The 16,020-nt window shown below is 43.1% G+C and overlaps 1 protein-coding gene across 2 annotated transcripts; it reads right to left on the bottom strand.

The window, feature by feature from the left end:
- Window positions 1–131: 131 nt before the first annotated feature.
- SLC71A1 (solute carrier family 71 member 1) lies at window positions 132–15,308 on the bottom strand. Of its 2 annotated transcripts, none has more exons than XM_021525264.3 (12): window positions 14,157–15,308; window positions 8,269–8,364; window positions 7,363–7,425; window positions 6,688–6,815; window positions 5,520–5,634; window positions 4,215–4,433; window positions 3,845–3,958; window positions 3,312–3,383; window positions 2,727–2,839; window positions 2,525–2,622; window positions 2,002–2,165; window positions 132–1,456 (listed from the first exon to the last, which is right to left on the bottom strand). In XM_021525264.3, exons 3-12 carry the CDS (start codon window positions 7,387–7,389, stop codon window positions 1,250–1,252), a joined length of 1,257 nt encoding a protein of 418 aa, XP_021380939.1. In that variant the 5' UTR covers window positions 7,390–7,425; window positions 8,269–8,364; window positions 14,157–15,308; the 3' UTR covers window positions 132–1,249. The 2 variants fall into 2 exon arrangements, with proteins under 2 accessions (XP_021380939.1, XP_021380930.1); XM_021525255.2 differs by lacking the exon at window positions 14,157–15,308 and adding an exon at window positions 13,626–13,835.
- Between the last annotated feature and the right edge of the window lie 712 nt (window positions 15,309–16,020).

The following is a 16,020-nucleotide window of genomic DNA, read 5'->3' as shown; positions in this document are numbered from 1 at the left end:
TTTACCTAATGCATAATGCTCCATGCTGGATCACTACTCCAGATGACTTTTTCCACCTGCTGAAGTATAACACACATGCAACTACTGAACTTCACTTGAGGTTTGAAGAGACATTCACAATTATTTAAAAATTCATTAAAATATTCAACTTTATTAACAGTATATTTACATTTTTTTTTCCTTCTCTTGGTCAACCATGGTGAATGTTCAAAGGTAAAAAAGCATTAAGCAATAACCACAAGATGAAAACATTTTAAACCTATACAATACTTTATACACAAATTTATACAAAGGAACACTTAAATAATACAACTGGACACAAAAATATACACTTTTAGAGAAATTCACATCAGTAATTGTATAAAGCTCTCTTCTGTACTAAGGGTCCTGAAAATTTAGGACTAAAACTTTAGCTCTGTAATGCAGAAGGGTTCTTGTGACAGTCCTCAAAGGCCACTATATAGCACATGACAGATTCAAGGCTATCAGCTTATAGAGTTCAGTCCGTGTATTCAAGTTTTGAGGTCCTTTATGATTACGCAAACATCAGAAATAGAGTGGTTTAATAAACGGTACAGAGGAAAGCAGAGGTTTAGAGCCAATATTAAAATTTGTAGGCCCAAAACACCCACTTCATATTTCAACACGTGTTTGATACGACCGTTTCTTCAAAAATAGAAAGAGTAAATGCACTTACATAAAAATAACTTTTACTGTTCAGCAAGCGTGCTTGTGATTTTTATATTAGTACAAACTTAAAAAAAACCTGCCATGTGACTTTTAAAAGAAATGATACCAATTCACCTCCCTACTTAAGTACATTTACATTAAGGCTTTGAATCAGCTGACCCAAGATTTTACAACATTAAAACAAATGGGTCTACATGGATGCCAGTCTGTCTCATTGAGACGTAGCATGACTAGAATTAAAGCTCACCACCGTAAGGAAACAGAAGGACACATGCTCATGCCTTGATTCTATTGTTTGTCTCTGAACTAAGAATGTAAAGTTTAGCAGTAACAGTATTTCATGGCAAGAGACAAGTATGTAACAGTTGTTTATAAAAGCAAGTAAGTTTTTAGTTCAATGGCAACATCTTTGGAGAAAGTTCCTGTTTCAATTCCTACAGATTTCATGCAGAAAGATGCTTCTTAAGATTACCTTAAGAAATTACATTTTGATGGAGTTGGAATGTGTATCCCAGACTGCTGATGAAAGAAGAGTCCAATCCGTCTTCCTGGATTTTTGTCATACATTTGTATCTTGCAGTAATGGTTCTTTAGCTTCACCAGGAGCTTGTGGGCTGTGGGGATGGCCGTGGCTGCCACAGTGTTTCTTCCAGTTGCTGGATCTTACATTTAGGTTTGTGTGTTCAGGAATAAACAAGGCAACAAGTAGTGCCAACAGCACCGAGCACGCTCCAAATAAGAATGGGGGTCCAGGAATTATGGAGTTCTGAAAGCAACAACAAAGTGTTAGTGAGTGTAACACACCTTAACAGGCTACAGTTGCTAATTACCCACTTTTAAGAGCTGCTGCCTGACACACTGCTGAATACAGTGTGAAAACATCCTAAGATTTAGGACAAGGGAGCACATCATTCTTACTAATCCATGCCAACTTCCTTTTCTAGTGCAAGTTCTTCCTGCTGAGTTTCCCCAGAAACTTAATAATAAAAAAAAAAGCTTGGTAAAAGGACAACAGAACAAAAACATTCACCATTGCTATCTGTCCACCCTTCCCTCAAGGTATTCTCCTCACAAAGGTCACAGTTGTCTACGACTGTCAGCTGTAGCTATTGAAAATTAAGCTAAACTAGTGCATACAATTAAACAGATTAGTTAAACAATCCTCCCCTAGAGGGACTTCGAAACCTTTTTCTATGCCCTGCATTTACTGTCCGTGCAACAGAATGTACCACAGCATCAAACTGGAGAACAAATGAGCACAGGAGCCCTTCCTAACTTCTTTTGGAAGCAGTAAGTACAGAAGAAACATACCTGTTGTAAATGGTATTGTGCAACCACACTACCTCCTGATGATGATTCGGGCATGGGCAGTTCATTCAGTTCAACGTGAAATATATAGAATATAAAACCATAAAGGGCTGGTCCCAAACCATTACAAAGTCCTCGAATGCCTGTAATCATCCCTTGGACAACACCTGGGAAAAGTAAAATACATGTTCTTTATTGATAGCTGCCATGCTAAGCTGGTTCAGAGGCCAGGATATGCACACAGTCACACAGGAGAGAGCACTGCGTGCAATGGAGAGGAACAGTGTGTGGAGTTTCCTCAATGTTCTGCAACTGTAAGGCCTCGTTGAGTTGTCCCTCTGCAGCAGAAGTACATGGTACACACAGTGCAACTTCCTGGCAACCTGGATTTAATGTGGTGCTCTAAGCTCAGGTATCTGGGCTGCCCTGACAAGACTGGGCCTGGATGACGAGCAGTAAGCCCAGACCCCAATATGTCTGCATGGTATTCCTCAACTAGAATTCCAAGAAGCAAGAGCAAACCTACCCTGCTGGTCGGCATCAGCAGTTCGTGAGACCAGGGCGCTGACAGCTGGGAAAGTGATGCTGGACATGGCAGCCACAGCGCCGGCTGCCCACATCATCCTGCAAAACACAGCCTGCAGTGACTGCCCTGGGAGCAGGATGGGCTGTCCTGCACTCGCACCCTTCAACCCCGCATCAGTCAAAGTAAAGCGAAACGTGCATACCATGGCTCTGACCCAAAGCCGTACCAGGCCAGCTGCAGGATCTGGAACCCCAGGCCCAGCAGGATGGTGTTCTTATTTCCAATGGACCGCATCAGTAAACTCAGCACTATTGTCTAACAGAGAGGGCAAAAGTAAAATGTCAGAAAAATAACATCCTAAAGGTTACACACAAGTAAGCTGATGAGTTAATTAAAAAAACAACACCTGAAATAATTTCTGCATGTATTCTCAAATACATGCAGAAATATTATTGTAGGGTTCTTCAAAAACATTATTTGCCTCTACAAAAAAAAAAAAAAAAAAAAAAAAAAAAAAAAAAAAAGCAAGCAGCATTTAGCAAGTTAAAGGACTAAACCATCATCTCTTCTTTGATGCACAGAGGATTTAGTTTTCCCTTAATGAACCAAACATTTGTTGTCAAGTGTTTTCATCTAAGTTAGAGTCTTGATCAATTTCTAGAGATCTAGAAAACAACTGACACAGAAAAGCTGAGTTACATTTATGGAACCACAGTGTTATCCATTTTCCACAGTGCTTCCTTCTTTTCAGCTTGCCAATTCAATGACACACAGAGCAGTAACTCACCTGTGCAATAATGGAAAGAATCCCAAGAACTGCTATAAATGCTGCAACACTTTCAGATGAAAATCCCATTATCTATATTAAAAAAAAAAGGCAATTTGATTATCAGCCATAAACCATGTGTCATGATGTTACAAACCCCAGTGAGGGAACACACAAAGCAGAAGACCAGTATTATTCAGTTCTTCATCTGTTTTCCATTACATCAAACAAATAAATGAAAATAAAGTGGCATAAATAAAAACCAAATTGTTCCCTAAAAAATAACACCAGTTTAAGATATTGAACCTCACAGTTCAAGAATAATGCAAATAATTACAAAATACAAGAAAATGTTTTATAACTCATTCATCACTTTCCTCTCTTTTTGCCTGTCTAAAAGAGAAAAACAGAACAAGGGAACTTACATCAGTTGTTGGAAGCTTCTAAATTACATGAGTTATCTGTATTTGCCATATTAGTTCAGTAACACTGAAAACTTCCTTAAATCCTGTAAATTTACTTTTGTTCAAAGTCATACCAAAATGTTACATTACCTGTCTGAGGTATAGGAAGAAGCTGGAATATTGGCCTGCCTCCGGGAGGTAGGAAAGAAAGACTGTTATGCAGATTAGCAGCACAATGGAGTCCTGGCCGACCTTCTTCAGGGACTATGGCAAGAAAAAAGAATTAAAAAACATTCCACCTTCATTTCCAAAAAGCATCCCTAGCTGGGCTCTGAGAAGCCTGACAATTAATGAAGTTGTTATGCAGCACCACCAAAGAATTCTTAAGTTTAGCAAGACTAGTGGATCACCAGTGAAGCATGGTCAAGCTTGAAGAAATTGAAGGTTTTGTTTTGCAAGCCTGAACTTTTGTAAATTCAGTCTCTTCCCTGTGTTCAGATTCCCTATTTAAGTAGCTTACTGCAAAGGGGTCAGCCTGTTCCCATGAAATGGGTGCTCCCCAGGACGCTGGCCTCATCTTCTCTGGCAGCGATTCCGGTACAGCGACAAGGATAAAACAAATGTCCAGCAAGGCTATTGCTGTAGCCAGCACCACCACCAGGCTGTCGCCGTACACTCGGCCAAGGTAGGCACCGATAGCAGGGCTGGTGACTAAACTTGCTGCAAAAGTTGCTGAAACCTGAAATAAATAACAGCTGGTAAATTTTTCAGTGAGACAAGTCAGCAGTGTTACTACCCACATTTCCTCCTTTTCAGAAACCTCACCATTATAATCACACAGTGATTAAAAGTAACCTTTTTCCTATGCCTATGTGGTAGCAGCTGGGTATTTTAGACAATCACAATTTTTAAAGAAATATTTTCTGATAACTGGACAGCTCACTGTGAGGCTCACAGCACTCTTGCGTGTACTGACATAATTATGTTTAATTAACTGTAGATTCTGCTGATACCTCTGGGAAGCAATGAGCTGTATTTAATCTTCATATTAGTGAAATAGGCAATGTCTGTTAAAAAAAGCACATGTATAAAGGGTATATTTAATATATTGGTTAATCCAACTCAATAGTTGCCAGTTAATCAGCTGGCCTTGTGAAAGATACTAACTTAGAACTAAAAGAACTTTCTCAACATATCTCAATCCCTGATGTGTACAGGCACAAAGAAACTATTTAAGTCTATATTCATTGCTTTCAGCTCTTCCTGCTGAATGGTAATGGCTTCTGTAACTTAAACACAAATAATTCTGCTAATCCCTAATAACATGAGGCTGTCAAGGCTCCTGGGACCCGGAAGGAGATAACAGAGAACCAGAGGCGAGTTGCAAGAACTTCAAAGAGACAAGTAACTCAACTATGTTTGTTCTGAACTGCAGCTCAGAAGAGTGACTGGAGACACAGGCAGGGGCAGTCACAATCACACAATGGCAGTTCCAGAACAAAAGGTGAGATTCTGGATGACAGAGTAGTACCAGTGTGGGCAACAATGCAGGAATAACTAAAGCTCCTCAAACTACATCATTAAGACTGATAACAGCCATTAAGACAGCCACAACAGCTTTTAACATGGTCGTGTTTTGTTTCATTTAGAAGCAGAATATTCAAGAGATACAAGACTGGATGACAGGAACAATTAAACAGAAAAAACTGACTCCAAATTAAAATCAACTTGCCACAGAAGAAACAAAACCACGGCTTTGAAAAGCATTAGAAACTTAATGGCTCAATAATGAACACCACAGGAAAAGAGTCCAAACAATACATACCAAACCATAGGCCATGCTCCTCTCATGTTCTTGGGTTATGTCTGCTACATATGCAAAAACTACAGAAAATGTCACTGCAAAAACTCCAGACACAGAGATTACAGCGAAGTACCACCTAAGAACATGATAAAAAATATTAGAACAGCTAAATAGAAACAAAAAGTCTATTCAATCCAAGTGCAGTTAAACAGTAAATCACCTTGTCCAACTTATCTTGATAATTTATTGAGATAATCTTGGATAAAGCCAATGTGACTGTGTCCTGATAGAACTGTGTAACACATGTGCACCAAGTACAAGCAGCTGTAGGTGTTTTGTAACACCTACAAGAAGTTGCTGTGATTAAGTCCTACTGAGAAAAGAGGTGCTCAGCTAATGAACTTAACTGGTCTATGACCCAAAGCAAATTAGGAACCTCAGTGTTTTGAGAACTTGGTCATTGAAAGGCCCCCACATTAGCCATATCTGTATGCTATAGACACTAACACTTGGCATTTGAAACCTTAATGTACACTTAGCAAACAAGCTCCTTCGGAAGAGGGATGAACAGCCTGTGTGACCAGGGAGGAAACAGGAAAGGCTGGCGGAGCTGCCTGAGCAGCTGGCACTGGCCTGTGTCAGTGCAGGCTGTGCCCCTGCTCCACGCCCAGGAGCAGCATGGGTCAGGAGCAAGCCCAGGGCTCTGACTCCTGCCCTACCTGGGCAATGTTCCAGCCAGTTAACAGGTCAGTAAGGTGCACACAGCATGAAAGCTGATCCATTTTAGAATTTGAGAAACCGAAGTTTAAAACTGCTGCAAAATGGTACCTTACAAATGGTTACCTCATGCACCCAACATTAGGTAAGGTTTTGCTGGCTGGTAGCTGAGAGAACTGTGGCCACAATCCAGACCTGCACAGTTCACTGGACAGTGTTCTCCAGCTTTGGCAGATGTGCTGGACATAGGGTTTACAGCACACAGACCAAAATCAGCAGCCACTGAAATTCTGACCAAGGCCATTGGCCTCATGGCAGTTGCATAAAGTTGACTGCACCCCCAGCTTTGCACAGAAATAATACAAAAGCCTCAACCTTCCATGAAGCACAAAGAGCATTTTATCAACTATGCTACACGCACAAGCATTAGGTAGCAAACAGCAGCCAATCTGGCATGAAACAACTTACTAACCATGGGCTGATCTTCATTAGTGGTATTGGTGCACAGGTGAAAAATACTGTTAGCAGCAAGAAGGACTTTCGTCCCCACACATCAGACAGGGCACCTATGAGTGGGGCACTGAGGAATGACAATAAGCCCTAATGAAACAAAACGTGCAGTTAGAACGAAGGGCTCGGACTCGTGGTAGCACCACAGCACGGTCTGAGAGCAGCCCGGGCTCTGCTTTCATTCATACAGTGCAATGCACCAAAGGCAGTGTGGCCAAGCATCACTGATCTTCTAGCCCACGTCTGACTACATCAAACTTGAGATCTGTTATCTCAGAGCTACACAAAATTCAAAATGCAGATGATGCAGTCAGATAAGCAGTTTCATGAACTGTGTTTTATAGTCTACTGCAGCAACAAACTCCAAGTGAAAAATTATCCACTTTCAGTACCACATGCATAATTTGGGATTAAGGAATACCTTTTTATTTTATGAACCCAAACAGAGATACAGACCTTACTAAAAGTAAAAAGATGTACACTTCCACTTTCAGCAGTAATTTATTCTCATTTTATTAATAATGTGAAAGCCATATTGAAAAGCCTCTTGACTGTTTCTCTCAGTTGGCAGTTATTTCTATATTCCTCCCACCATTTATTTTAAATTGTACTTGTTGATTAACTTCTGTCAGCTTACCTTTACTCCTTGAATTAGACCATTCATTAGAAATGTATGTTTTGGGAAGGTTTCATGCAAAACCTGGAGAGGAAATATGAATACAGTCATTTACACAATCTGAACTACAAGTATCACTCATGATACATTCAACTTTATGATGCACAGCAGTTTTTTTGATTATTTTCATAGAATACAGAGGAAAAAATAGATGAAAAAAGGGCAAACCACAAATAATGTGACTAATCTTTAATTTGCATGGAAGACATGTTGAGATTTCAGTGCCTGAAATATAAATAAACCACAGAGAACCTAGAAAATTATCCCTGACCAGATCCTCCAAATGCTACTGTGTCATCTGCTGGGGACTGGGGAGAGACAGAGGAGAGATGTCACCATGCTGAAGGGGCTCTCAAGTTTGGTGAGCAGAATGCAGGAATGCAGCTGTCTCAGTCTGATCACACAAACACACTGGTATGACTGTTTCACTAATCATGGGGATGCTTTGACTGGTGTAGCAGACTGGTGTAACCGATTACCACGTTTCAAATATATTTTTGTCCTTACATTTATAATATTCCAATGTCTTGAAAGAAAAGATAATTTCCTTACCACCTTGCTGGTTCCAATCATAAACTATTTACATGTAAGCTTGAGTGTTAGCAAACCTGCATGTAAACTGTTGTGCTACAGCATTACACTGCTATAATGAAATAAATGAAATTTCTGATACCATCTAAAAATATAGAACTTTTCACTTAGTGAAAAAATATAGAACTTTTCACAAGAGTGCAGCTCAGTGGTATGTAATTTTAATTTAATTTAATTTTCATTTTCATTTAATGTAATTTTGAAGATGCTCAGTGCCTTTGCAGTAATTGTCCCACCTCCCATACAGCAAGAAAAATGATCCTAAGGATCACCTACCCCTAAAGTGGGAGCTGTCAGGAGTCCCCAAGCAAAAAACTCCAAGAAGATCACAATAACAGCGTGGTAGACACTGGGTGAACCTATTCCTTGAGGCTGAAATAGGAGAAAAGATAAGGGATTAAAACATCTGATCATCTGTCAGAGTCATGAGAAATGCATCTGAACACTATAAAAAGAACAATTAATAATGAAACAGGACTCAAAGCTTGGGAATAGTTACCCAACCAACTGAAATTAAATGTATGGAATAAAACTCCTTTTTTTAACCCTTTGATGTTAATGTCCTGAAGTGTCCTACTCTTATTCTGCAGAATCCTGCAGATCCTTCAAAAAATAAACCACTTACACTGCCAATTTGGGAAACAAGGATGCAACAGGGAAAAGACTCTTCTTCAGACAACTAATTTATTTTCCTTGAGAAAAGTGATTAAGTATACACAAATATGCAGTGCTCACCTTCAGCTATCCCCAAGTCTCACTACCTGGCCTATCAAACAGCTCTTCTGTTACTAAAAGGCACCACTGCTCCATACAAAACAGCTCTAAACCAGGAAAGAAACTAAAATAATGGACACCAGAAGCAAATCTCAGGAACAGCACTGATCACTTCCCAAATACTGAGTGCAGGCCTATCAGTTACAGTGTGCTTCAAATGCAGGAAGAGATGCAGATAAAAGATTTGACAAAAGGAACTTGAAATTCTCAGTGATTTGGTAGAATCAAAAGTAGTTTTTGAAGAGAATATAAAGAGAATAGAAGGGAAAACCTGCTCATCTCGTAGACTCTGTAAATGCTGTCAAACAACATGCCACAGTTCAACATTTGCAAATTAAGGACAGGATTCACTAATTATTCTCATATGAAAGCAGTATGAATAACTCCTCAGAAATTTCCTATGTGTTCTTTCAACTTAGAAGCACTTCATTAACATCTACTTTGCTGGTTTGTGCAAAGGTGAGTTACTAACAGAGTGGCCCTGATGTGACCAGACATATCACTCATTTACACTGAGCACACACACAGGCTAAGGACCTCAGCTGCTTCCCAAGAAGGCTCACTGGGATTTTATCAATGTGTGTGAGGAGCTGATGGAAGAGTAAACACAAGAGCCAGTCTCTTCTCAGAGCTGTCAGTGACAGGACTGCAGGCACACACTGAAATACAAGAAATTACACTCGAACCTCAAGAAAGCAACCCTTCCTGAAAAAGGCTGCTCAGTGAAGTGTGGAGCTGCCAACCTCCAAACCCCACTAGACACAGCCCTGAGCAAACTGCTCCAGCTGACCCTGTCTGGGCTAAGAGACTGGGGTAGTTGGATTAGTGATATTGGAGGTGCCTTCTAGCCTCAAATACTACACAATTTTAAGTTGCAGTTAGGTAACACTAGAGTCTTTCCTTTATTAGGAGATTTATGCAAGCTATACCTAGCTTTTCTTTCCAGATTCCAGTATTTCCAACATAGGAAAAAAAGTTTTACTGAACAAAAGTATGAAATTAATACAGAAAGCCTCACTGCCTACTTGTTCCTATTGCTAAATAAGATCATAATTTTCAAAAGTAATGACATCAGTCTGTAAAAGGTGAAATACAAAAGTACCTCAGCGCTGTGCTATTTTTCTTTTCCAAGCCCTCTTCAGTAAATACAGACATACCATACCAATATTTCTGCTATTTTTTCTGCCTACTCTCCCAAAGATGTAAATTAACAGTTTTTGTAGGTACAGAGAGTGGCTATAATTATCCTCTCTTCCCACAATCCCTTTCCCTTTCCACCCACAATCCTTATTTTAGCTTTGGGTTAAAAATTTATCCATCTCTGCACAAACTGCAAGTACCAATGTAGGCTGTTTGACTCAGTCTCATGAAGTCAGGCTCACTGTGATAGCCCCCAGATTCCTGCTACACTGTTGGCTCGTGACCTCCGAGGCCTGACAGACAGCGAGGGAGGTGTCACAAACCATCCACCCCTCCCAGCACGGTGGCCAAGGGCACCTCCATTCCCAGCAAACACGAGTGACTCCAAGGCCATCTGTGCCTGTGCTGCCTTTGTCCAGCTGCGGGCAGCTCTGAGACCGCCCGCACAAAGCCAAACAGCAGAACGAAAGCAGCGGCTGTTCTGCACAGGGGAACTGCTGCTGGCTTCAGAGCCTCAGGTGGGTCACTGCTGCCCTCTGCCATGTTGCTGTAAGCAACACCAACAGAGCTTTCCAACACGCTGACAAAAACAAGCAGAAGTGACATTTAGATCCCTACGGTGCAGCTTCCCTGCTTTCTTGTTGCCAGTGCTCACTTATCACAGGTACTGCTATTTGTTCTTATCTGTGAAAAAAAGAAGTAATTTAGTCACATTTAGATCATCACCTCTACAGTCACTTTTAAAGGTGGTGGCCACTATCAAGTAGCAAGGATGCTTCTGAGGTGAGGTGAGGGAGCAAGGGGAGGATAAGCAGTTAGTGTATTAAGGCACATTACAAGCACTCACAAGGTTTCAGTGCCAGCCTGATGCACTGCTGGAGCCCACAGCTGCAGTGCAGGTGCTGGGTGTCCAGCCCTGCCCCACCCTACAAAGTGCCCCCTGTGCCTTCCTAAGGGGCTAACACAGTGCAATGCAAGGGCCTAAGTGCAACTGAAGCAGCAGGCCCCAGACCTGGAAAGAAAAGACACAGAGCCCTTGTGTGAACAATCTGGAACTGAGATGTTCCAATCAGAGTACAGCAACCCTCCTCTGCTACCAGCAGCCAGAGCAGAGTGTATTTGTGCCTGGCTAAACCCACTGCACAACCAGAGCTCCAAGAATGCCTTTTACCAAACACTTTGAACTGTCAGTCATGCCAGTGATAAAAAGTGTACATGCCAGGCCAGCCTAAGAACACACATGTTCAACAACAAAATAACCATCAAAACAACAAAGGTATTGTGTATAAGACCACAACTGCTGCTCCTGTGCTGGAAAGGAAAAAAGTACCAAATGAAGTCCTAATCTCTAGTTCATTTTATGACTGCTTCAAAAATGCATCATTGTACATAAGATGAATACATAAAGGAAGGAAAAATTTAAATTGTTGGGGGGAAAAAACATGTTGAAACAGAAGTTGTAGCTGCCCCACCTCTGCAAGTGTCCAGTGGCAGGCTAGATGGGATTTTGAGCAACCTGGTCTTTGGAAGGTGTCCTTGCCCACGGCAGGGGGTTGGAAATAGATGATGTTTAAGGTCTCTCCCAACCCAAACCATTTGTGATTCTATGAAACCACATCACCAGTGTTACTACCTCTCCTTTGGTGAAATCTGACAACACACACTTGAGTGCAACACACCATTACACGTTCTGTGATACAGCTAGTAAAGCTACAAATAGAAAAACACAAAAATACCACCAAGCACCAACCCAAGATCCTGCACCACCCACTGCTTTGCCAAGGAGACCCAGCAGAAACTGCAGTGGGTAGAGAGGCTTTGCAGAAACAATGGATGGGTTTTCCTTTTTGTTTGTTTGGCGTTTTTTTTTGGTTTTCAATCAGAAACTCCTTCTGCCTGTGCCACTGCCTCATTAACCATCTGTACGTTCATTCTGACTCACACAATTTTTTCGGATGTCAAACAGTTCCAAAATACACCAATCAGGCTGGAAAGTTTGCACAAAGATGCTTAATTAATTACTGGTTTGCCAGTGGGAAACACTGAAGACACGGGGGCCATTTTCAGATACCTGTTTCCCACAATGTCACACAGCACGCTGGGTAATGAATGAAGCAGCTGAGGACACTGAAGCACCGAAGGCCAACTTCACATTCCAGCAAATATTTAAAAAAATTCCATTCATGAAGTTTCTGCTGTTGTTATAAAGAACACTCTTATATCAAACTTTGTAACTTAAAAATATGTATTTAAAACAAATAATTTCCCAAGCATTTATTTGAAAGCAGAAAGTATCACAAGTGGAAGTTTTTGTTGCCCAACAACAATCCATGTACCTTCATCTAATGTTTATGGCTCATTTTTACATGTTTTCCAATAATTAAATTAATACAGAACTCACGGGAGCTGGCACTCAGCTTTTGAAACTGGTGGCAGGCACTGAATGATGTACTAAAAGTATCATGGAATGCAGTTAATTGTAACATACTTTCTCCTCTCTTGGAGAAAGGAAGTTAAACTTGAGAGGTTAGGGATGCCTGGAAACACACTGTATCTTAACCAATGATACTTCAGAGAGAAATTATGAAGCACTATGTCCCCCGAGTAACAAACATTTATTCTGCTCGTACTACTCTATCTAAAATACTTGCATTTAACATTTGTACAAGGTAATCTACATTTCTATCTTTACAAACAGCAGGAACGCATCCTGGAAAACACCAACAACCAATACCAGAATTAATTTTGCTTTCTAACACTTCAGTAATCCAGCCAGCTGGCCACTTCAATGAACAAGTACAGTGACTCTCACACCTGTCTCTTCTCCATTTTTGTTCCAAAAAGACAAACTGAATCAGCAATTTAGTCTGTCAAGATGTCTCTTTATTTGAAATAAAGGCACTCCATTTAGAACAGGGCACACTGAAGCTACACAGTGGAAAAAATCCAGGGGCAATGATATATTTGAAGTAAAGGCACTCATCAATATAAAAAATAACCAACCAAAAACCGCACCCAAAACAACTCCAAGCTCCAGCAGCCAAAACGTTTGACAACTTCCTTTCTTTTTCGAATTTATGTATTTACGAGGAAGCAAAACAGTGGGAAGAACCGCCAAACCTTTCTCCCAGGCGCCCTTTGCGGAACTGCTCAGGCGCGGGGTCTGTGCCCCGCTCGGGCCCATTCAGGCTGGCCAGGGGCACGGCGGGGCCAGCGGTCCCAGCCCCGCACACGGCAGCCCGCACACGGCAGCCCGCACACGGCACCCCGCACACGGCACCCCGCACACGGCAGCCCGCACACGGCACCCCGCACACGGCAGCCCGCACACGGCAGCCCCGCACACGGCAGCCCCGCACACGGCACCCCGCACACGGCACCCCGCACACGGCAGCCCCGCTGGGCGAGGCGGGGCTCGGAGCCGCTCCGCTCCCGCAACGCCCCGCCGCGCCCCGGGCCGGGCGCCCCAGGCCGCTCTCGCGACCCGAAACCCGGCGCACAGAGGAGCCAACTGCGCGGCTGGGCAGCGGGGCAGCCTGACACGCTGACAGGCGCTCCCGGGCAGCCCCCCGCCGACACCGGCCCGGGCTGCCGAGCGCGGCTCTCGGGGCTGCGGCGCCCGGGAGAGCACCGCGACCGACACAGGCGCGGCCGCCGGACCGCCACGGGGCCCCGCCGCCGCCGGCCGTCCCCGGCCCGTCCTGCGCCCCCGGCCTCACCGTCCCGCCGTCCTTAATGATGATCTTCTTGGCCAGCATGATGCTGCGGTTCACGGCGCGCTTCTTCTTCTTGCCCGCCTGGGTCATTTTACCATCGCACCCCGGGGGCGGCTCGAGCGGCCCCTCCCGGCTCCCTTCGGGCCTCGGCTCCCTCCGTCCCTGCGCCGCGGCCGCCGCCACCCCTCACGCGCCCGCCGCCATCTTGCGCAGCCCCACCGCGCGCGCAGCCGGCGCTGCGCATCACGCGATCGCGCCATTGGCCGCGCGCCGCTCACGTGGGCAGGGCGCCCCCGCCCTGCCCGCGCCGGGAGCGCGCCTGCGCCGGGAGCGCGGCCCGGCCGGGAGCGCGCCTGCGCCGGGAGCGCCGCCCGCGGAGCGCGGCCCGGCCGGGAGCCTCAGGCTCTCTCTCATCCGGCCCCCGGCACCACCCGGCCCTCCGAATAGAAACATCCGGCCCCGCTTCCTCCCTGCTGGAGCTGCTGAGGCGCCCGGGAAAAAGTACCAAAGGAACGCAGTTAGTACGGGATATACCTGACATTTCTAGAGCCAGAGTACACAAGCAGATATAATCCACCCTAGCGATCCAGCTTGGAGACAGATATTCTTCTTTCTTAATATCAAGCTTTAAACTTAGCTTATGAAAGCTCTAGCACCTTCAAACGGGCAGGTCATCCCAGGTTCCGATTTACCACAGCGCCTGCAAGTAACAAGATAACAGGGATCAGCTTCCACATAGCAGCATGCCAATTAGTGGAGAAAATCTTCTAGAAACATGTTGGCATTATTACGTTTTCTGCGGCTTGTAAATTCATCGCTGTTGATGTCTGGCATCACTAAGGAAAAACAACTGTCCATGCTATACCATTACATTCACGATACAGACACAAGTCTCCACGGCTGTATCCACGTATCTAAGTTCTTAGCCCTCGGTCTTCCATCCCTCTTGCTGCTTATCTCCATCTCCCCAGCTCCTGTGACACCCCCGTTTCCCCCAAAACCTCATCTTCACAGGAACAGCTTTTTGTCCCTACCAACAGTGGAACTTATCCCGGAGACAGACCGGCACTGCGCCTCCCACCGCGTTACCAAACGGGTGTCAACCACTCACCACTTGAGATCGCATGGACTTAGGTTAAACCCTGAGCCTTAAGATCAAGCATTTCTTATCTCATCATAATGCACCTTTTAAGGAATACAGAACTTGCCGAGACACAGCCCTACTCAGACCAACGGATCTAGACAAAGACAAGCCGACTCCAGCTCATGAAACAGAGAGTACATCTAGCGAGTCTGGGATGTTTGCTATTATCAGTCATTTGTTACAAGTATCAGGGTGTCACATGAAGTATTTGACAATTTTGTCCCACTTCTACTTTAAAAGGATAGGAGTCCGAAAATGCTGGCATAGTTTCAAGTCTATTCCTCAGAGCGCTGTTATATTTTGGTGGGAAAGTCATACACAGACATGTAGGTGACATGTAAGGGACTCATGTAAAAAGTCAACACTACTGTTGACTACAATGTCAGCAGTCATTTGGTAACTAGGCTGACAAGATGGTTTTGTATCTACACCTTCTATTAAACCAACACCTGTTATTGGTGTCATTATCAAAATAAATGCATTTAAGTATCACGTTTGCTCATGCAGACAGAGCAGATGATTCAAATAATGAGAATGTAGAATAAACTCAGATAATGAGAATGTAGAATAAACTCAGATAATGAGAATGTAGAATAAACTTGCTGTTTCTGTCATGAAATTCAGCAAGCTACATATTTTCAAATATTAAACTCCACTCACCTACACAAGTCTCAATATAATCTGCTCTAACATTATTTAATTTATATATTAACATAACATTAACCTTAATATTTAACACTATTTAACACAAATAAAGGAAGAGAAACAAGAATTGCCTGTTACATCTAAACACCCACAGTGTTCAACCATCTCTACTAAGTAAATGCATACTGCTAGCTGTAGAAGACATTACTATCATTTTGGAAGAGGGATGAAAAAGGACTTATCTCTCTAGAGGTATTCCAAGGCACAGGCAGATGATAGTTTCACTAGTTTCAGGTCAGATTCCTCAGGGAGTGCCTTTACACAAATCTTGAAGAACAATATCCCTAAATAAGGAATCATTGATTTGTCACCTAATGGCATAAAATTTTCAGTTTAAATCATGTTGCATGTTAACATTCAGAGCAGGGCAAAATTTACAAAAGAAACTGATAGAAATGAAGTGTCCTGAAAACTGGTGGTGAAATGACCCGGTTTTATTATATGCATCTGCAGAACAGGCAGAGAAACATGTTATTCATCATCTATAGAAACTCCTTGTGAACTCTGTTCAGGTCTTTGATATATTGTAAACTACAGCTATTCATAGCT

Source organism: Lonchura striata, chromosome 9 (genome assembly GCF_046129695.1).
Source record: "Lonchura striata isolate bLonStr1 chromosome 9, bLonStr1.mat, whole genome shotgun sequence".
Lineage (NCBI taxonomy): Eukaryota > Metazoa > Chordata > Aves > Passeriformes > Estrildidae > Lonchura > Lonchura striata.
Note: the sequence above shows the minus strand (reverse complement) of the source record. Positions and strands in the feature narration are given on the sequence as shown.